This window comes from Aythya marila, assembly GCF_965140915.1.
Source record: "Aythya marila genome assembly, chromosome: 24".
In the NCBI taxonomy this organism is placed as follows: Eukaryota; Metazoa; Chordata; class Aves; order Anseriformes; family Anatidae; genus Aythya; species Aythya marila.
Genome location: NC_139065.1, coordinates 5,433,897 through 5,454,898, shown reverse-complemented (window position 1 = coordinate 5,454,898; position 21,002 = coordinate 5,433,897). Strand labels below are relative to the sequence as shown.

The 21,002-nt window shown below is 55.8% G+C and overlaps 1 protein-coding gene across 2 annotated transcripts in view; it reads right to left on the bottom strand.

Moving 5' to 3' along the window:
* Positions 1-4,896: 4,896 nt before the first annotated feature.
* Positions 4,897-21,002, bottom strand: part of GRM4 (glutamate metabotropic receptor 4) — a 36,091-nt gene continuing 19,985 nt past the window's right edge. The window contains exons 4-10 of one of the 2 annotated variants that reach the window (XM_082778582.1): positions 19,798-19,952; positions 19,330-19,470; positions 14,591-14,791; positions 13,719-13,855; positions 12,342-13,277; positions 6,719-6,965; positions 4,897-4,962 (exon numbers count right to left, since the gene is read on the bottom strand). In XM_082778582.1, the coding sequence (XP_082634708.1) occupies positions 4,913-4,962; positions 6,719-6,965; positions 12,342-13,277; positions 13,719-13,855; positions 14,591-14,791; positions 19,330-19,470; positions 19,798-19,952 (1,867 nt within the window). In that variant the 3' untranslated portion in view covers positions 4,897-4,912. The remainder of the gene's footprint in view (positions 4,963-6,718; positions 6,966-12,341; positions 13,278-13,718; positions 13,856-14,590; positions 14,792-19,329; positions 19,471-19,797; positions 19,953-21,002) is intronic. The other variant, XM_082778583.1, reaches the window with a different exon arrangement.

Here is a 21,002-nt window from a genome sequence, read left to right as displayed (position 1 = left end):
TGGTCCTGCACACAGCCCACACACACACTGTGGTTATGCTGCTGCTGAAAGTCACACACACAAAATCCGGGCCTTCAGGCACCTGAAGCTCACACACCTCCACTTGAGACACACCTTGCCACCATCCACAACAATGCAGGAGCCCTTCCTCTGTCTCTGGTCTACCCAGCATCCTGGGGAGAACATTCAAGCTAGCAGAACCCCCCCCTGCCCATCCAGGCTTCTTCCCCTACTCTAGAATTGTTTTCATTTCCCCCTTCCCCTCCCCCCTTCTTTTTTATTCTCAATAAAAACATAATTACAGGCTTTTAAAAAAAGCAAATTATAGTGACATACTTTAATTATCTCCAAGCAATGGAGGACTAAATTACACAGTCAGGGAATCGGAGGTTACCTAAAAATAAAAGCAAGAAGCTTCATTAAATGCTAATTGCAGCTTTTGCTGCTGAAGTGAGATTTCAACACAATCTGCCATTGACTCACTCGGCCATACAAGAGAATATTGCCACTGGGGACCGACCCTCACGTATGTGCCACACGCTCACCTCCCAGCCATGGGCCCTGGCTGCTGGGGATGCTTCGCAGAGAGGAACCAGGCAGTGGGCACGGGGGTGCTTCCACCTCCCACTGGGGGCCCCTGTCCCCCTGGGACGGCTCGGAGACATCATCTGCCTCCTCAGCAGCACTGATGCACTCACCACAGCTTTCCAGCCTCCTCCCTGGCTTCTCACAATCCAGGAAAATCACACTCAAAGTTTCCATTTGTGTCTTCAAAGCTCCCAGTGGCCCCCCAAGGGCCTGCTGCTCCAGGACAAAGGTTTCAGCTGGCGATGGCTCTCAGTAGGAGAAGCACTTTCTAGCGCAGAGATGAGCTCAACCTGCTCACTGCGGAGCTGGTCTCCCACGAAATGAACCACAGCAAATGTCACAAGCTCTGCTGCCTTCTCCTCTGAGTGCCAGTGGCACCTTGCTGCAAGCAGCACTCGGATCTCCTGAGGCCAGACTGGGACCGCGCAGCTCTGCCCACAGGCCAGTTGTGGAGCAAGCGAGGAACCACTCGAGCTCCATCCTCCACCTGCCTGCTCCAGCCCTGCTCCCCGCATCCCCTTGCTCCAGATTTCCTTACTCAGGGGTTCTCCTGTGGCTTTGACAGGCGGGCTCCAAACCCGAGTGGTTGGGGAGCAAGAGATGAGACTGAGAAATCTACAGAGAAGTGATTTGATTTTATTTTTTCCATTTCCTATAGAGTTGGCCTAATTGTGTCACTAGAGTCTGTAATTTGCCTCTCACAGAACAGAGTTAATGACAGGCTCCACACTGCTGCCTCACATACAGGCTGGGGACATGCACACACACACACACAATGGGACCCAACGCACCACTGGCAGGGTGGTGGGGCCCAAAAAGCTCCCAGGAACAAGGGGGAGCTCAGGAAAGGAACTCCCCATCACAGCTGAGTGGGGGAGATACGAGCAGGAGAACCTTGGAGTTGGTGCTACAGCAGGTTTTCTGCCCCACTTCTCAGCATGCCATTAAAAGGGAAGAAATGTACAGGCGAACCGCTTGGGGAACTCAAGCAGTTATTGTCATTTAAATTCAGCAGTCCTTCACGAGAATAAGGGAAAAAACAGGTAAGTGCTTTTAAGCTGCAAAGGACAAGAGGAGAACAACAGCACAGATTTTGGTGCAAGCACCTTATTAAAAATTTACATGAAGTGCCAAAACCTAGGAATTCCCCCACCAGATCACTCAGTATCTACTCTGCTCCTCTTGCCCTCAAACATGTCAAGCAAAGCTGAAACTCAATCCTAAGAGATGCCAACCAGCTCCCGAACCTGCCCCAACAGCAGCAGCTATCACCTCTCTGCAGATAGCAGCACCAGAGCCTGCCTAGGTCTGTGTCACTCTAAGTCCATCTCAATTGCTTATAGACTGCTCCCTTTTAATTAGCTTTCATAATCAAATAAGTGTCTAGAATTAAACGGCACTGCATCAGGAAATGCCATACAAAATTAACCAACCATGTTCAGAGGTCACTGCATCCGCCACTGAAACACATCCAGCCCTGGGAGGGATGCAGCTCTGCCAGCACATGGACACAGTGCCAGTAGGGGTAGGTTGGAGCTGATAAAAATGGGGCCAATTAAAATTCTGTTCCAAGACCAGTGAGGTTGGCTTTGTACAAATATTTTGCATATCTACTTAAGAGCCTCTTTATATTATTTAAGCTAAAGTCTGTAAAGAATAAGACTGAATCACTGTAAAGCACACTTACACCAAAATAAGTACCCACATGAGGACTCTCTTGATTTAAAACTCCATCAGATCCATCGGGAAATCAGGGTAGCTATTGCGCTTAAAATAGGGCCTGATGCAAGAGGGGAACATGAATCTACTTGAAACTATAATAAAGATTTGGCCAAGTGACTTCTTCTCCAAGCATCAAAGGTGCCCCCTTGGGAAGCACCATCCCAGATATTGAAGGCCAGACCCCACCACCTCTCACACCAAGCCATAGCTCCTGGGGCCACTGCTCGTGCTGTGCCCTGCGTCCCTCCACAGACCACCAGAGCACAGACACGCCTGGGGGATCTGCTGGGTGGCAGCACAGTCATTCCCTGGCCACAGCCTCTCTGGAGGGCTCAGAGCATCCCTCCTCATAGGAGCTGCAAGGGGAAGAAGAGGAATGCTGTAATTAAAGTGGAATCAGCCTTTCCAGTCATTGTCAGGAAGAGCTTGGGGTGGAAGGCTGCTTGTAAAAACAGCAGAGCAGTAACAAAGCTAGGAATGACACCAGAGACATCGACTTGGGTTTTCTGGGAGCCCTGTGAACCAGGCAGCATTTCACATCTGATCCGACAGTGATGAACGCAGTGGGAATGGAGCAGTTCTTCCTCCTGAGAAGCTCTTTTGACAAGTGTGATCTTATGAAAGTTTCAGGCGTTTCATTATATTTCTTTTTCTTCTTTAACTCCTGCCTTCAAGCCCTGCTCTGTCCTCCCTGCATCAGCAGGGACAGGCTTGGTTCCCTTGCACTGATTGATAGCTGAAGGTCCCTGCAGTACTTGGAGTGGCACCAAGACCTCCCCTCCCCGGGGCACACAGCCAGAGGCACAGACTGTGGGGCTGCAGTTAATACACAAATAGGTCTAGAAACATGCAAAACAGTGCGATAGCTTCTCCTGGGCTCAGAGAGGGAATACATGGGTATTTTGCACTGGTAGGAACACACGTAAAGAGATGGGAAGAAATCCTTGCTGCTTCAGAGGTTGGGACACCACAAACAGCTCCAATGTCGCTGCAGAGCACCCAGCAAGCTGCTCAAAAAAACAGAGCCAGCCCAACTCTCTGGGCCAGCAGCACCTTTTCCTGCCTCTTTTGCCCACCTCTCATTTGTCCTCAAGTGAAAAGAGGAGCTTGGACCTACCTCTCCTTACACTGCAGTAAACAAGCAGAGTCACCCTTTTCCAAGTGTCTTTCCACAGCACAGGGACATGGACACCATCAGCAACCACACCAAAGCTCCCAAAACAGGCAAAAGCAAGGCTCAGAACAGCCACCTACCCTGTGCATCGGGCTGTGCTGTCCCAAGAGGCAGGCTGGAGCCTGGGGTAAGCAGGCAGGGCAGGGCTGCTCTTGTTAGCTGGTGACTCCCTAATTAACCCATGTGAGTCTTGATAAGGATGGTGGAGCTGGCCCTGCCTCTAAAGGGAGAAAAGAAGAGGAAATCCCTTCCTTTGCACTGTGCCATCCTCCAGCCTCAACCCACACCTCGGGGAAGAGCAAACACAAAGGACTCAGCCCTTTCTGCCCAATTCTGCCCCAAGCACTGAGCACCAGCTACAGCACGAGCCCTGACACGCTGTGCCAGCGTGGTGCTGAGCTCTCCTTCTGGCCTTGTCCCGGCCCCTCGCGAGGACCCACGTGGAGGGGAAGGGTGCTGAGCCCTGTCTGGGAGCGCTCAGCCACCAGAACCTTCCCCGCTGTCCGAAACCAAGTCACCTCCTGGGGGCTGGACTGAACAGGCACCAAGAGACAGCAAACGCCGAGTGCAAAACCATGGTCTTTTATTAGAAATCTCCTCGTATAAAAATGATCATGCTCTACACAGTCATCGAATAATTCATAAACATCCAGGCACTGAACTTTGTATTTTTTCTTTTTTTTTTTTTTTTTGACTGGTCAGTACATAAAGCAGACATATTTCAATCCATATGATCATCACGTACATTAATTAACCACCTATAGAAATCAGCACTTTGAACACAGTCTAGGTTTTATTTTATTTTATTTCGTTGTCTCTTTTTTATTTAAATTTTACGTATTTTTTATTTATTTTTCCTTTTTGCAACATATAGAATTTGGTAGGATAAGGGAGAGTGAAGAGTGACAGAGGAATACAGGAACAAAAGAAAATGAAGGATAAAAAATTTAAAAAAAAAAAAAAAGGAAGAAACCAGAAGGTGCTGCACAACCACAAACAATCTCACAAATTCCAGAAAAGGGAAAATGTTGGGTCATTTTTTGTTTTCTTGTTTTTTCTTTTTTTTTTTTGCCAAGATACAGAAAAAAATAAACAAAGCCTTGCTGCAGTCCATCAGCTCTTCCCCACATTTCATCCCCCCCTGCTCAACTGTTCCTCTTCCTCCGTGGGGAGGCATGCATCATCACGGTGGTCGGTGATTTCTTTTTATTATTTATTTGTTGTTTTGTTTTTTTTTTTTGCTGCTGTTGAACATCATCATCCCCAGGAGCTCTGCCCCCAGCCCATCCAGGAGCAGGACCCCGCTGTCACCTCCCTGTCCCATCCCACTCCCCTGCAGCGCCGTGCCACGAGGGATGCAGCTCAGCTCCCTCCCGCTTCGCGGCAGCCGCAGCCTCCCTCCGTGCCAGGCGGTTGCGATCCCTGGAGTTAAATCGCGTGGTTGCTGTAGCTGACGTAGGTCTGTTTGGTAGCCAGCGCTGGAAAGAGAGACAAGTCTCGCATGTATGGGTGACAAAACCTGCCCGTCCTTTCTGGCTCCCATCCCGTGCCCCCCATCTGGCCAGGGAGATGCTGGTGGGGACACGGCCTGGTGTTTGCTCGTGGATCTGGCCAGCCTTGGCACCGGGGACAGTCCCTCTGAGGACCCTGAGCCGTGCCAGAGAAGCTGAGCCCCTGGGGGCTCTCTAAAGACAGATTGCCATGAAGAGAGACCCCGGGAAGTGCCACAAGCCCCAGGATGCATCCTCATATTCCCATTCCCTTCCCTCAAGCTGGACAAACCCACAGATGCTCCACTCTCCCAACACCTCCTCTTGCCCCAGTCCTTCACGAGCCTGGCAGAGCCAGGAAAATGCCAGATAATAACTTCTGCTCCCTGCAGGGCTGTGCTGCTGCCCTTGGGCTGCAGCGTGTCACTTGCTTTTAGTGGCAGCCACAGGTCAGGGAGAGGAGGTGGCAGCAGCTTGCAGCACCCTGGCTCCTCTCGGTGCTCTGGCTGGGCACAATGCTCTGAAGAGACCTTGCCACCAGGTCCCCACAGACCACGGGGCTCAGCAGGCACACAGACACCTCCAGCCAAGGACATGGGACGAGACACAGAGGTCAGGACACCACGAGCAGCACAAATGCATCCTTTACAAGCCCAGTGGGCTCTGCCATCCACATGGGAGAGCGAAGACACCAGCAGCTCCCCCTCCCAGTGCTCTGTGTCCACCTCGGTGCCTCGCTGACAAATGAACCTTGCTGGAGATTGCAGACTGGGTTTCCCAGCTAACAATTAGATAGGCCATACGAAATTAGAGCTGACAGAGCTATTTGTTAGCTGCAATGTTTTTGTAGCCAATCTGCCCATATCAAAGCCCCGTGAATTATTTATTCTGCTGTTTATTTCAGGATCCGTGACCCACCAGTGACAGAGTGAAGAACAGACCCTCCGTGCCTCCCACCCTGGCAGCGATGCTGTGCCCAGCTTGCAGCCTTGGCAAGCCACTGCACACCCAGCTCCCGTAATCCCTATGCGAGACACATCCGAGCCGGAGATGCGGCAGACAGGAGGCTCAGCTCTCCCTGCTCCCGGCACGTATGAGCCTCTGGGGCTCCTGCTACAAGTCCTGAGTGGGAGAAAGTTGCTGAGTGCAGCAGAGAGGAAGTGCCTGCAGCACAGTCAGGCACTGGGACGGGTTGCCCAGGGAGGTGGGCGAGTCCCCGTCCCTGGGGGTGCTCAAGGAGAGGTTGGGGCTGGTGCTTGGGGACAGGGCTCAGTGGGGACAGTGGTGGTAGGGGTTGGCTGGACCAGATGATCTTAGAGGGCTTTTCCAACCCTAATGATTCTGTGATTTCCCATTCCAGCCACCCATCAGCATTTCCCATATGGAGGGAGTAGGCACGACACATCCTGTCTCACCCACATGGCTATGGTGATGAAAAAATATGGTTCTTGGGTGCCAATATATTAACAGAGGGGAAATCTGCCCTGCCAATGGACAGGACAGCTGCTCTCCCGTTGCAGATAACCAGAGCCCACCACCCTCCTCAGGAAGCAGAGTGACCCCCATGACGTTGGACACAGCCCTTCCCGCTGCTGGAGGATGGCAGGGGGCATCTGACACCTCCCCGTGCTGCCAGCATCACCTGAGCCCATGCAGCACCGGACAGCCCAGCTGCAGCCTGCCGGCCAGCCAGGCCTTTGGGCTTCCAGGCAGGACCCGCTCCCCGCACCAGGAGCCACATTACCTTGTGTTTCCAGATTTTCGCACAGCTCTGATTTGGCCTCCCCGTTGGGGCGGAAGCCTCCCTTCTGGGAGAACTTGTTGGACATGGTGGCCGCCGTGACCACCGCCTTCAGGCTCCGCTTGCGCTTGGGGACGTTCTGCTCCGGGTGGAAGAGGATGATGTACACCTTGGGCATGTAGAGCATGCCCAGGGACACTGAGGCACTCAGACTCACCGAGATGGTGAGCGTCGTGGTCTGGATGTACATCTGCAAGACACAAGGACACTCAGCTCACTAGGATGAGGGGGGAAATGATCAGCTGGGGAAGGAGGAGAGGAGCAGGGACTGTGTGACCTTGGGGTTAAATAAACGGAGTGGGGAGGCAGGATTGGGCATTTGGGCAGTATTGGATCTTAAACATCAGGCTCAGATTGTTGCACGGGCCAAGGCAAAGTACACGTGGAGCCTGCTGCTCTGCTTTTGCTGTTTCCACACCTGCAAACATGGGGAAATACCACACTGGTGCCTGACCCGCATTTTGGGTCCCTGGCACAGCCACCCTGCACCAAGCCCTTGCTCTGCAGGAGCCTCCCCCCAGCAAGCTGCCAGCCCCCCAGCTTACAGACATCCCCAGGGACAGGGGCCAAGCTCTCTCTTGACCTTCCCTCTGCTCCCCAGCACCCCCAGCACGCCCCGCCAGCTGCAGGGCAGGAGCTCCAACGCCGTGGTGATGGGCACAGCGAGGACACCACGGCCACGGAGCATCCCGTGCACCCCCATCCCCTTCCAACAGGTAATCCCCGTTCCCCAGCTGGCTCCCGGACCGTTGTCATGTAAGTCACATATTACACACCGACGCTGCCTTTCTGCAGTCAAAACTAATTTCACGCTCACTGTCCAGGACTAACAGTGACAGATGTTTTGCGAAATGAAAGCCCATTAATCTGACTGTAGAATAATCCATTTTTCTACGGAAAGCGCTTGGCAGTCTCCTCGCAAGCCGGGGGCATCTGAAGCAGGCAGCAACAGGAGGCGAAGGGACCCCCTCCCTCCTCCCATCCCCACCTCTCGCCCATCCTCTCTCCGCCAGCATCCCCGCTCCCAGCCCCAGGCCCTGTCCTCTCCAGCATCCCCTCCCACAGCTCGTGGCGCACGTGGCAGGGCAGGGAGAGGGCTCGGGGTCTCCTCGTGCCTGTGCACACACCATTATTTTTTATTCCAGCTGCGCTCAGGTGCCGGGGCGGATTCACAGATTGCTAACAAGGAGGCTGAAAGCAGTTTCTGAACGTTATCCCATAGCTGCTTGGTGTCCGGGGTTTCTTCTGGAGTTATTCCTTGGGTGGGATTTGGTGCCCCCAGCTCCCCCGCTGCGTGCATTTAAGCTCAGGCTCCTTTCCTGGAGTCAGTGGAGCAAAAAGGTGACCGAGGGCAGAAGCTGAGCACAGAGGGGCAACCAGGGTCTGCAGGGAGAAGGTGCACGGAGGCAGCTCTGTCCTGGGAGTGAGAGCTGGAGGGAAGCCACAGCTCCTGGCCTGGGCTTTGTCCCACCCCAGGGCCTGCAGGACCTGGGTGCAACCACGCAGAGAAACGTTTCACTTTGTTCTCCCCCTTCAAAAGCAAACACACAGCCCTCGGAGTGTTCTGACCTGACCCAAAAGAAAAAAGCAACAAAGCTCAGTCTGAGTCAGCCAAGAAGTTTGGTTTGTCCCCAGAATAAAACCTATTGCTGTCACATGCGCTGGTTTGTTTGTTCCACCTTCTCTCTATATGCACACAGAGTCAAGTTAGGCAGATTTTAGAAAGAAAAATGTCACTTCATCAGGAAAAGTCAAAACATCTCTTTGTGCCAGAATATCTCCTCTTTCTCTCTCTTTTTTCTCCTTCCCCCCAACCCTTTGCTTCTTGGCTGAATTCTTTTTTTGGCTGAAGCTCTCCAGACTTTTCTGCAAGCACCCAGGGCCAGGCTCACTGGCAGTGAGGGCAGCACGGGGACACCAGCTCCAGGTCCCCCAAGCCCTGAGTTGGGGACCAGCAAAGCTCGGCACAACGCCCCCAGCCCCGCTGTGGGGCACAGCCGAGGCTCAGCAGCCCCCCACCTCCCCCCCACACTCCTGCTCCTCAGCAGATGCCTTTTGGAGGATCCTCGCTTCGCAGTTCCCTTATTTTCTGCCTCTGCAGACTCCCACCCATGCCTCGAGGCTCAGAGGCATTTCAATGGAGAGGGGAAGCAGCTGAGCTCACACCTGACATCCCTGTGCACGCTCCCTGCCGGGGCCACATCCCCATCACAGCTGGGGGCTTCCCTCTGCCAAGACCCCCAGACCCCCCCAGCACATCTGGGGTCTCCCAGGACCACCACAGCTACCTCCAGCCCGATGAGCCATTTGGCAGAAACTGCCCTGTTTTGGGAGCTGGCGCCAAACCACCTGTTTTTGGTAGCACCGCCAGCTCTGCACCACATCAGGGGCACTTTTTGGCAAGCCCCTTTTTGGCTCACAGAGGAATATTTTTAGCCTGGAGTCCAAACACGACTACGAAGCACCGTTAACCTCTCGATATACCAGAAAATGACCGTTTCTCATGGTTTCAGTTCCCACTCCCATAATTAGCTTCCAGCCCAGGGCCCCGCTGTGCCCCCGTTAATGGCACTCGAGCAGCCTCCGGAGCCCCCTGAAGCGTGAGCTGCGGTGACAGAGGACGCGACATCTCCGCCTCAGCAGGATCTGATGCCCCATGGCATGGTGAGGAGCAGAGGACACTGCCCGCTCCTGGCTCAGGATGCTGCTCCTGCACCGAGCAGGGCAAGCAGCCGAGCAAGCCGTGCTCGCAGCACCGACTCCTGCATTTTCGGTGGGTGCCGGGGAAGAGAAAACCCCCTCGTCCCTTCCCCAGCAGCACTAAGCAAACCTCTGGACACTTCTCATTTGTCCTCTCTCCCTCGCTGAAAGCAAATGTGATAAACAGAGAACCAGACAATGACACCGCTGTTCGGCTGCTGCCTTATCAGTGCAGGAAATTGTCTCTTTCTTTAGATCCTCGGTTATTGCTATTTCTGTAATCCGCCGGGATCGGCAGGGATAAGAGGTTCTTTTGAGCAAAGGCTTGGGGGACTTGTTATAATAATATGCCACCTCCATGCAAAGTTGTAGGCACAAGGTGAAGGGAAACGCCAGAAAAATGGGGGGTTTCATCCTGCTGCCCCACACCACAAGGCAGCCTTGGCCACGGGGGTCGTGCCGAGGTGCTGGGCGCTGCTGGGTGCTGCGGGGCTGCCCCGTGCCATCCCCCAGCCTCAAGCAAACGCCTGCCATGCTCTGTGAGGACAACAGGGCCCCAGGCAGAGCTCCCAGCTTGTCCCCTGGGTGTGCTGAGCCCCCCGTGGGGCCCAAGTCCCTGCAGGACCAGGGCAGAGGAGGGGGCTCCTGCTGAGCCCTACTGAGCACCCCGGGCAATGCCAGCACTGCTGCAGGGCCGTGCCAGTGCCAACACCCCTAATTCTCATCCCAACAATGTGCTCTAAGCCAGAGCCTCTGCACAGGCTGCACAACACCACCTTTTTCACCTTTTTCTCCCCAAGACCATGAACCAGCAGCTAAAGCATCAAGGCCGGCAGCAAGCAAACACCCGATTCCTCCAGCTGCCCCTCTGGGCTCGTCCATCTCTGTGGCCTGTCCTGGGGATGCTCCAAGCTGGCACCCCCCAGCAGGACGTCCTTGTGCCAAGCCAAAACGCTGCCAGCCCCTCCTGGGACTGCTCAGTGGCCGCCACAGCAGCAGCAAACACTGAGAAAGAGCGCTGTGTCCAAGGGGAGCTGGGAACATCACTTTTTCCGCCTCTAATCAGCTTGTTAGCAGCCTAATAACAGAGAAGCCCTGCACATTACAAGCCCCCGAAGTGAGGCACAGCCTATTGTCGAATTGCTACTTGACAGCCAGCTTTCGGCAGCCCTAAATTATCCCATGACAAGCTGCAGTGAAGAGGTGAGCAACCTTGCGCATAATCTACAATCATTATCATTTCCATCTTTATTACCCACAGTATGCCAAGCACATTAAGGTGGCTTTAAGGGAGCTTTTGTTTTGCAATAATTTCTTAAAAAACCTGCTTTCTTGTTAGTATCTCCCCTGCCATCTCATCAAAATGGAAATGCTGCAAAAGGCTCCATTTATTTCCTTTAATTCTCCTTCACACTTCTGGCTAGAGCAGGCTGGCTTGGCAGAGATTTTTTGGTTGAGACAAGGTTCAAGGTTTGTGTACAGACTCAGGCTCTCAGAGTTTGATGCTCTGAGCAGAAGCAGCTCTCCAGGACGAGTGAAGCTCTGATGTCCACACCAAAAGGCCATCTGGTCTTTGCCAGCAAGCCAACCCTCTTACAATAGGGGTTTCCAAAATCCACAGCTTCAGCAGCTCGGCATCGATGCGGACACACTCGAGGGGGAATTACCCCAGTTGCAATGGGTCCAGAGGGGGAATCCGAGTGGTGGTCACCCTGAGGATGTCAATGCCAGGGATTTTCAGGAATAGCAGCACCAAGGTTTGTGTGTCACAGGCAGTGCCAGGCTGGCAGGCACGAGCTGCTCGCGTTTAACATAAATGCGATTCTCGATTCTCATTTTGTCTGGCAGGCAAAGGCGATTTTGGTCTCATTCATGAGATTTTTTCCCTTTGTTCTCACTCATTCTCACTTGAGCACACGTTTCATCCGGGCTGGCCCTGCTCCCATGGGTACTGGCACCGGCAGCACGCTCTGCGCCCAGCACGGGCAGCTGGGGACAGGGAGGGAGGCAGACAGACTGGTGGGTTCCCAGCACAGATCCACTGCTGGGATTGTCCATCCTGTGCTCGTCTACACAAGCAGGACTCAGAGCTGCAGCAGGTCCCGAGGAGCACGGGCTCCCCAAAGCCCCCAGGGACAGCACAACCCCCCAGGACAGATCTTTGCTGCGCCCCGCTGCAGGTCCCCTCACCTTCTGTGCTGCAGCCACACCGAGGAATTCGTTGTGGGTGCTGTGTTGCCATACTCAGGTATTAATTAAAATTGCAGCAAATTGAGTGAGAAGGCTGCCAGGTGCCCCAAGGAAAGAGGGGAATAGCTCAGGAGCCTGCTCCTCCCTTTCCCTTGCCCCCAGCTCTCTGGGATTTCCAAGAGCATCTCCATCTCTCCGTGTGGCACAAGGGCAAGCAGCTGGCTGGGTACTCCTCAGGGTTTCTTGTCCATGGTGCCAATGACGCTGGGGTCCTGGATATGGCCACGTGGGCCCCAGCTGCCCCAGAAACATATCCCTTCCACCCAGCAGCAGCTCACTTCTACCAGCCCTGCTCAGGGAGGGGCAGTAGGGACAACAGGACACAGAAAATGGGAGGGAGAGAGGAAATGAACCAGGAAAGACAGGGAGGGGAGAGGGAGGAAAGACACACACACAGAAAAAAAAATCTGGAAAAGGAAAGGCAAGAGTGGACGGTTGGAGGCAGGGGCCTCTGCTCCCTCGTGGAGCAAGAGGTTTCAAATCAATGCTTCTCACCACAATTTCCAAGTGGCAGGGCCGCAGAGCAGCACCCCTCCTGGCTCAGGACACGCCAGCCCCTCGCAGCCCCCTTCCTGGCAGCCCATGGGGCCACCAGCCAAACCGCTCCCCTCCTTACCTTTTCTGCCGACTGCGACGTCCCAAAAAATATAGGGATGAAGGCTAACCACACAATGCAAGTAGTGTACATGGTGAACCCAATGGGTTTGGCTTCGTTAAAGGTCTCCGGGACCCCGCGGGTCTTAATAGCATACACAGTGCAGGTGACCATGAGAAGCATGCTGTACCCAAGCAAACAGATGAGGGAGAGGTCCGAAATGTCACATTTGAGGATGCCCCGAGCAAAGTGGGGGTTTGTAGTCCGCTGGTCCTCGTAGTCAATGACAGAGTGGGACGGGTCCACGATGAACCAGATGCAGACACCCACGAGCTGCAGCGAGATGAGGCTGAAGGTGATGACCAGCTGGGAAGCGGGGCTGATGAACCGGGGAGCACTCACCGACTTCTTGCCCTGCTCGAAGATGCGGTAGATGCGGTTGGTCTTGGTGAGCAGGGCGGCGTAGCTGATGCTCATGCCGAGCCCGAGGAAGATGCGGCGCAAGGAGCAGGTGCTCAGGTCGGGCTCGGCGATCATGAGGAAGGTGGTGGCATAGCAGAGGAAGATGCCCGTCAACAGGACGTAGCTGAGCTCCCGCCCCGACGCCTTGACGATGGGCGTATCGTTGTAGCGCACGAAGGTGACCACCACGAAGAGGGTGGCGATGATGCCCACGATGGCGATGAAGACGGGCACCACGGCCCAGGGCGAGCTCCACTCCAGCTTGATGATGGGGATGGGTGTGCAGCTGGTGTGGTTCTCGTTGGGGCGTTCGTTGAAGTGGCACCTCTTGCAGTGGAACTCGTCCAGCTGGTACTGGTAGCCGTCGCAGCGCTCGCAGTGCCAGCAGCAGGGGATGCCCTTCACCAGCTTCTTCCTCTCGCCTGGCTTGCAGGGCAGGCTGCAGATGGAGCTGGGCAGCTGGCTCCCGCCCCCGGGCCACAGCATGTTCTCCACCTGCGGGGTGAGACGGCACCGACCCCACTGATGCTCAAGCCAGGCGTGGATGCATCCCCTCGCCCCATCAGTACACCCCCAGCCCTACCCAGCATGGAGAGAGGGGAGTGCAGAAGCTCCCCGTCAGCCTTTTGGGAAACGCAGGGGATTCAACATCAGACACCCAAAGCACAGCCCCTCTGCTCTGCTTTTGCTTCTCCTTCTCTTATCAGAGCTGTGGTGTCGGACACCCAGAGGCCCCGTGCCAGCAGGGCATGGCCACATGCGCGGGTGGCACGTCACCGTGGCTGAACCACACACGTGTGCCCCTGGCACCCCCAGGTCTGGCTGCCTAAAATAGCATCCTTGAGTCTCAGGTGAGTTTCCTACAGGATGGGTGCACGGGAAATACCATGGGACATTCCCTCCCCGGGGACGGGACGCAGCCAGCCCCAGCCATACCTTCAGGTGGAGGTGGTCGGTCCATTGCCCGATGACTTTGTACTCAGGAGTGGAGTTCCTGATCTGGTACTGGTAGATGTCGTAACGCCCCGGCGCGTCTCCATTCTCATTGAAGGTCACCGGAGTCCCAGCAATGCCTGCAAGTGACGCAGGGCTCAGTACCCAGAGCACCCAGCACCACGGTGTGCCCTGGGTGACAGCACCCAAGGGCCCAACATTCCCCCTCGGCGTGGGGCTTCTCGCTGCTGGGACTGCTGCCAGCTTCAGCAAGCTGCCAGAACGGTGCCAGCATGAGCACGGGGTGGAGGAAGGAATTATGGAAAACAAAACTAAGCCCACACCTGAGCTGGCACGGGGGACACCCTGTGGGGATCGACCCACCGGCCCCCAGCAGGAGCCACAGCTCACTGCGAGGCCACGTGCAGTGCTGGTACACCGGCCGTTGCACTGCTTTTTTTAAGAAAGGGGGAAAAGCAGCTTTAATGTTAAATCAACAGATAAATACTAATAAAAGGAGGGAAGAGAAAAATCAAGCAGGAGGGAAAAATAAATAAAAGAGACACTGCAGAGGAGATCACAGAGAGGAGATAAATAGAAGTAATAAGGAGGACAAGACAGAGAATGTTTATTAAAGAGATAGAGCAGAGGAAAAGATGCGTTTCCAGAGATCTGAGGACAGACAAGGGCACAGCAGTGTGATGCCGAGGGACTTCTGCCAGCCACACTGCCAGGCGGCAGCACGGGGAGCAGGCAGGACCTGCTGCTACAGCAGTAAATTGTGGGTGCTGCTGCCTGGGTGCCCACGGTGGGGGACAGCCCCGGACACCCAGCCCAGCAGGAGTGACTCCCCCCAGCCCCGGGTACGGACAGACCTGAGAAGTTGACGTTGCGGATGTACTTGAGCAGCTCCACGCCGTCCACCGGGTCCATCCTGGGGCACAGCCCCACCTTGCCAGGACACAGGTTCTTGTGCATGTTGTGCAGAGCGTGCCCCATGGCGTAGACGGCGTCGATGACGAACTGCACCTTGCCCTCCTGCTCGTACGAGGAGTCCTGGCCGATCCGCTCCCTGTCTGCGAACACACCGAGAGCAGGGCTGCCGCCACCCCGCTGCAGCCAAACCCTTGCAAACAAACCCTCTCATCCCCAGGGCTGAAGCAGCTGGAGACTCCAACCCCATCCCCAAAATGACAAACCCATCAGGCAGCCTCTTTCCCAGTGGGAAGCTTACACCACCCAGCCATCCTCCAAGGAGGAGCAGCAGGGCAGAAATGTGTCTCAAACCACCCCAAACTCTTCCCCAAACCACCCCAAAACCCACACTGCAGCTGTAATTCCTGGTGCCAGCCCAAGGCAGCGGCTGCGTTTGCACTGCAGGGCTCAGCCTCAAGCCTGGCCTCCAGCTGAAATCCTGCTGCCAGCGTCCCCGGGCCAGAGGGGCTGGGAGGTGCTGCTGGGGATGCTGAGGTTCTCAGCTGAGGTTCTCCCCCAGCCCCTCTGGGCACACCTCGAGGGGTGTTTTGGGTACTTGAGCTGGGCTCATGGGGCAGGAGGGGTGCAGTGCGCAGCCAGGAAACACCCACGGGGCAAACATCCCCACCTCCTCCCTGCAGCTTGGTTCTGAGCACGTGGGTGCTGGCAAAACATGGCTTGGAGGTGACAGCCCTCAGGATGTCACTTCCCAGTGCCACGGGACACCCCACGTTACTGGGACACGCTCAGCAGCTCCCAGGGCTGGCGCCCAGCTGGGCAGTGATTCCCATCCCACCCTCACCCCACCGCTGCCCTCGTTCATCTCGCTGGGTGCTTCCACCCACTGGGCTCTACCAGCAGCACCAAGGGACCATCCAGGCAATCCCCAACACCAGCTGCACGTCCCCTGTCAGGTTCCCGAAGCCCCCACCACTCTGTGCCCCTCGTGTCCCCCCCACCAGCCTGGCTCCCCGCAGACCCCACAGCCCCGGCTGGTCCCATTTGCAGGATGCTGCAAGGACACGATAATTACCAGCAACAGCTGCCTGTCTCTCCTGTCGTAACCACCCTTAATGGGGCTGGAAACGTGTTCATCATTTAGCAAAAGACACCGATTAATGTAGCACGCTGTTAATTACAGCCAAGAAAGTATCTGCCATGGGGTGATGCTGCTTCAGGGAGCCAAAACCTCTGTGGCATGGATGGGTGCCCGCAGGGCACTCTCCTTCAGTGGCAGCAGATTGAAGAGCTTCCCCAAAAGCTTGAGCCTCCTCCAAAAGAGGCACGAGCATCCTCGAAAGCTATCTGAGGGCATCCAGAATTAATCCTGGCTCCTCCAAGCGGGCAGGACAGCATCCCCCAAGTCCCCGGGCCGGACGCAGAGGCGCAGCCGACAGCACACTAAAGCAAATTGATAGCGAACTGACCAACAAGAAAAGATGATATCAAGGAGGGGAATTTATAGCCCATCCTTCAAAGTTATAAAAATGCTTTTGGACTACGTGGAGATTACTCATGCGAAACCCGTCAAGTTATCCTTTCTTCCACGTTATTGACAGGGGCTATTAATCTTCTCCCTCAACTTGGGGCCCTTCCCCACATTCATCTCGGCGCGCAGACAAGCCACTCTGTCTTGTCAAGATAATTACCCGTTAAAAAAAGGGTGTTACAGACTGCACACAGGCGCTGAGCCCCTGGGGGCATCCCAGCCCTGCCGCTGCCCCCAGGAGCCCACCCACGGCAGCAGGAATTAGGCTGGCGTGGAGAGGGGACGGGGTGGAGCAGGATGCTGAGGCTCGTGACGGCACGTTCCCAATGCGGAGACAATAAATCTCCGTGAAACTCTCAGTAGATTAGGGCTGCAAAAGGGATGTGACCCCGCTGATTATAATAGCAGGGTCGTGCATCGTTCTGCAGGGCTGGTAATTAATTCTCAAGCACACGAGGAGCCTTCACAGGCATCCCTCTGAGGACGGCAGTGGCTATCTGCTCCAGCGGGGTGAGACAGGATCAGCAGCAACTCCAATCCCATGGCCAGCACTGGCTTTCAGCAGGAGTGAATCAAAACCACTCCCAGTTCTGCTCTGGGGAAAATTAGGGTGATGTTGCCTCTCAGTTGCCCCCAGAGCCCCACCAGCCCCTGGGCACCTCTGCACCGAAGCTGGAGGTGCCGGTTTGGAGAAGCTGTGGGTTTTAAGGAACACAGAGGCATCCCCCATCTCTGCCCAGCCCTACCCACCAGCAGCCTTTCTTCATCTTAACGAACACGTAAATGGGGCAAATCCTCCCCTGTTGGCCCAGCTGGGACAGACTGTGCTGGAGAACTGCCAGTCCCACAAAAAAAAAAAAAAAAAAATATTGGGCAGAGTCTGGAGAGGAGCAAACCAAGGAAAAGAATACGAGGAACTGCAAGCACAGAAGGAAAATCAAACCAAAGCCCTCTCCCCTCCACCCGCATTGCTGTGCCGCATCCACCAGCAGCCTGGAATCTCCAGCCCTGCTTCAAAGCACAGCTACCATCCAGCCCCACTAAACGAAGGCAATTAATTAGCTTTCCGGACAAAGTTTGGCCTGTAGGGACCAGGAGCACCCTGCGGGCACCACTGTGGGTCACGGCTGGGGGACGCAGCCCTCAGCAGACCGGGGACATGGCCCCATGGGGGAGCTCAGTGGGGGTCTGGGGAGATCCCCCTGCAGGAGCAGCTGGGAGACAGCTCCCGGGCTGATCCTGCTCCCAGCAGGGTGACACTGGGACAGGAGTACACAAATGCTGCAGGGCTGGTCTTAGGGCCAGCAGGAATCACCCCAAAACCGTGTACCCCCCCACACGCACACTCTCTTCACCTTCCAGCTCTCCCAGGCGTGACCCAGAGCGATGCACTGTCCTGTTTGGTGAGGGAGCTTTTGGGTTCCTGTGTTGGGATGCAAAGCACTAAGAGCTGGCATTTCCCAGTGCATTTTGTGTTCTACCCAAACGGGAAGCTCATGGAGAAAACCCATATAACTCCTACAAAACCACCCTATGTGGGGCATTTGCATAAATCTCGCAAAGCCAGCACGCATGGCACCATGCAGGCAGGCCACTTACTCCAGGTCCTGCATTATTTCCCCTCTCTGTTAATCTGCCAAGCAAATGTTCAGGAGATAATTTATTTCCTGACAAATTCCGATAATTTGAAGACAGCTCCTAGGACATTTGCCATGTCATGGTTTCAGCTGCCTCCACTAATACCTTAGGCTTGAAATATTGCTCGCTTTAGCACTACATTGCTATGAAGATGAAGACATCAGTGCTTTGCAGGACCTCCTCATGCATCTCCCGGAGCTGGGGATTTCCTGATGCAATCAGGGACAAGCAGGGGGCTCTCAGATACCCGAGAGTTTGGGCACGGGCAAGTTTTCTCGCTGCCCTTATGGCTTGCTGAACCCTGTGCAACAGGCACAAAGCTCCTGCGGTGTGCGAAACCCCTTGCCAAACCCACGAGACGCCCCCAGGTCAGATCGTTTGGGGGTTGCCTTCAAGGGTGAGGATGTACAAGCACCATCCCGCCAGTCCACAGCGGTGAAAGGGGATTAAAAAATCAGCCCCTTCCCAGTTGAACTTCCCAGGCACAGCCAGGCCCATCCACCCATCGACGTCCACGCACAGCTTGTGCCCAAGTCCCTCCTGAGGGGGCAGGGGGGGACGTGCAAACATCCCCACGTCCCGCTGCCTCGCAGCCTGCCAGCCGCCGTGGCGTTATCGGTCTTCAGCCGGTGCCAGGCAGGCAGCAAATCGCTCCCATCTCTCAGCAAACATGTCACCTCCTCGAGCCTCCAAGCAGCACCTCAGCAGCAGCGCTGTCAGCCAGACAGATCCCCGGCTCGCCTTGTTTACTGCGTTAATCCCGACAAGCCTGCTTTAGCTGGAAGTGGCTAAAAAGACCCGACGGGTTTTAAGGAGGAGGCCAGGAGGCTTGCGCTGGGCTCTGCTGGGGCTGGAGCACCCAAGGATGCCCCATTCCCTGCCCGGAGAGGAACAAGGACACCTCAGCCCGACGGGGTTAGACCGGAGCTGTTTGCAAAGGAATGAGGAGGCACCAGCGGCTCCGTGACTTTCACAGGACAACGGTGCTTCTGCCAAGCATGAGATGAGAGAGAGGCAGTTATCCAAACGCTGCTAAATAATGCAGAATCCAGCCCAAATCTGGGTGGCTTTGTGCCTGCAGGTAACAGGGCCAAGGGAAGGGAGCTGTACAAGAAACGTGTGAGAGAGGGAGCAGCCTTGGGAGCTCTGAGCAGGGACCGTGCCTCACACACACAAACCCAGCACACTCCACGTCTCCTAAATCACAGACAGCACACAGGGACGGACAAGAGCATTTCTGGAGCATCGTTCCCTCCTGGCTTTCTTGCTTAGTCCAAAACCCACGTTCACACCCGAAACCACCACGCACAGAGCATCAATTGCCACGCAGCTGCCCTGAGCTGGGCTGGCAGCTCCCGAGCAGCGAGGACACGGCTGAGCTGAAAGGCCATAAGGGGAAAGCAACCAAAACATCTCTAACGCCTGCCCTGGGCTCTCAGCCATCGCCTTCACGCCCCCGCCGAGCCGGCGTGGTGCAGCCATGCGTGCCCACAGCATCCCCGCGCTCCTTACTGGTGCACTTCTTGATGCTGCTGCCCTTCTTCAGCGCGTGCCGGCTCAGCTTGCAGTGGAAGTTTTCCTCCCAAAACTCAGCAAACCAGATGTTTCGGCGGTTGTTGTCCAGCGTCCTGCTGGAGAAGTAGCGGTCGAAACCTGCCCAGGGGAAGAGGGGACGGAGGGGGGTGAGCCTCTGGGCTGGCGGGGAGATGCTCAGCGTGGCCCAAAAGGGCAGAGGGGAAGGAAGGGGCCCATGGGCAACTGGGTTTTGGGAATAGAGGGATTGTGGTGGGTTTGTGCCCGAGCTCCCCACCCAGCAAGGGTGGCTGCAGGCTGTCGGCACCCCAGGTTGAAACCCCCTGGGGACAACCCCCCGGAAAATGCTGAGCCTGTGATAGCCAAAACCTTGTGGTTAAGGGATGCCACGGGGAGGGATAGCCAACCCGGGGGGAGCTGAGTGAACCCCCCAGCACAGTCACTTACCTTTGACAGAGACCCGCTTGGGCAGGATGGTGACGGAGCCCTCGGCCACCTCCTCCAGGTGCAGCACCGGGGCGATTTTGGAGCCCCAGCTGTCCGAGCCCATCCAGATGAAGTGTCCTGTCTGGTTCGCCCTTTTGGCTGCCTCCAGCACCCTCCTGTGGAGAGAAGCAGCAGGCGCTGAGCGGCAGCACGGGGTCGGGACACCAGCTTTGTGCCCGTGTCCCCAAAACAGCATGGGGTGGGAGCAGGGCTCGGTGCCGTTGGCATCCCCCAGGCACCACACGCAGGGTACGAGAGCAAAGCACGCTGCTCAGCTCCCGCACCCTCCGTCCTCCCCAGCCTAGGCACAGAGGCTGCTTCTCCCACTCTATTTGCATATTTGCTGACTGGTAATTGAATTTCTCCCTTAATTACCCAACATTAGGAAAAAAGAAATCAGGTTATGCTGCAGCAGGCAGGAAAAGCAGCGGCACTGGAGAGTTTGTGTGCTCTCAGCTCCAGGCAGCGTGGAAAACAGCGGCGGAGAGGCAGCCAGCACTGCCAGTGCCCTGGCGAGAGCCGAACTGGGCAGAACTGGTGCCGGTCGTGCAGCCGAGCAGTGGTGGGGAGCTGGAGATGGTGCCTGTCCCACTGAGCACCTCTCGTGGCAGCCAGGCACTCGGCTGCACGCGTTTGCACGCTCCGCTGGTGCCAGCCAGCTCAGGATGTCCCAGGAGGCAGAGGGGACCTCTCCCGGATCCGACCATCCGCTTGCTTTTCCCTGGGGCTTGCCGTCCCCTCGGGTTCGTGTGCAGGTCCCCAGGGTGGTTTCATCTCCAGTTGCAGCAAGGAGACAGGTTTATGGGTTTGTGAGTCACCCCCGACATTGGGAGCTGATCCCTTCAAGTCCAGATGGTGCTCAAAGCACGTAATAAGGAAAAAGAAAAAAAAAAAAAAAAAAAAAAAAACGCACACAGAGCAGAGGTGATGAGATGGGAAGAGGCCGTCGTTCCTGGGGGCTGCAGGCCCAGCAAGCCTGCAGGGAGCCACACGGGCTGCTCCACGCTCACCCAGGGCTGCCCCAAGCTCCTGACACATCCCACCACGGAGCAGGGCACGGATTTCAGCAAAACATCCCGGGCCCATCCTGCTCCGTGGCTCAGCCCTGCAGGGTCAGGGCAAGCAGTCGGGGTCGGGGCTCTGCAGGTGGAGCTGGCATCAGGGTG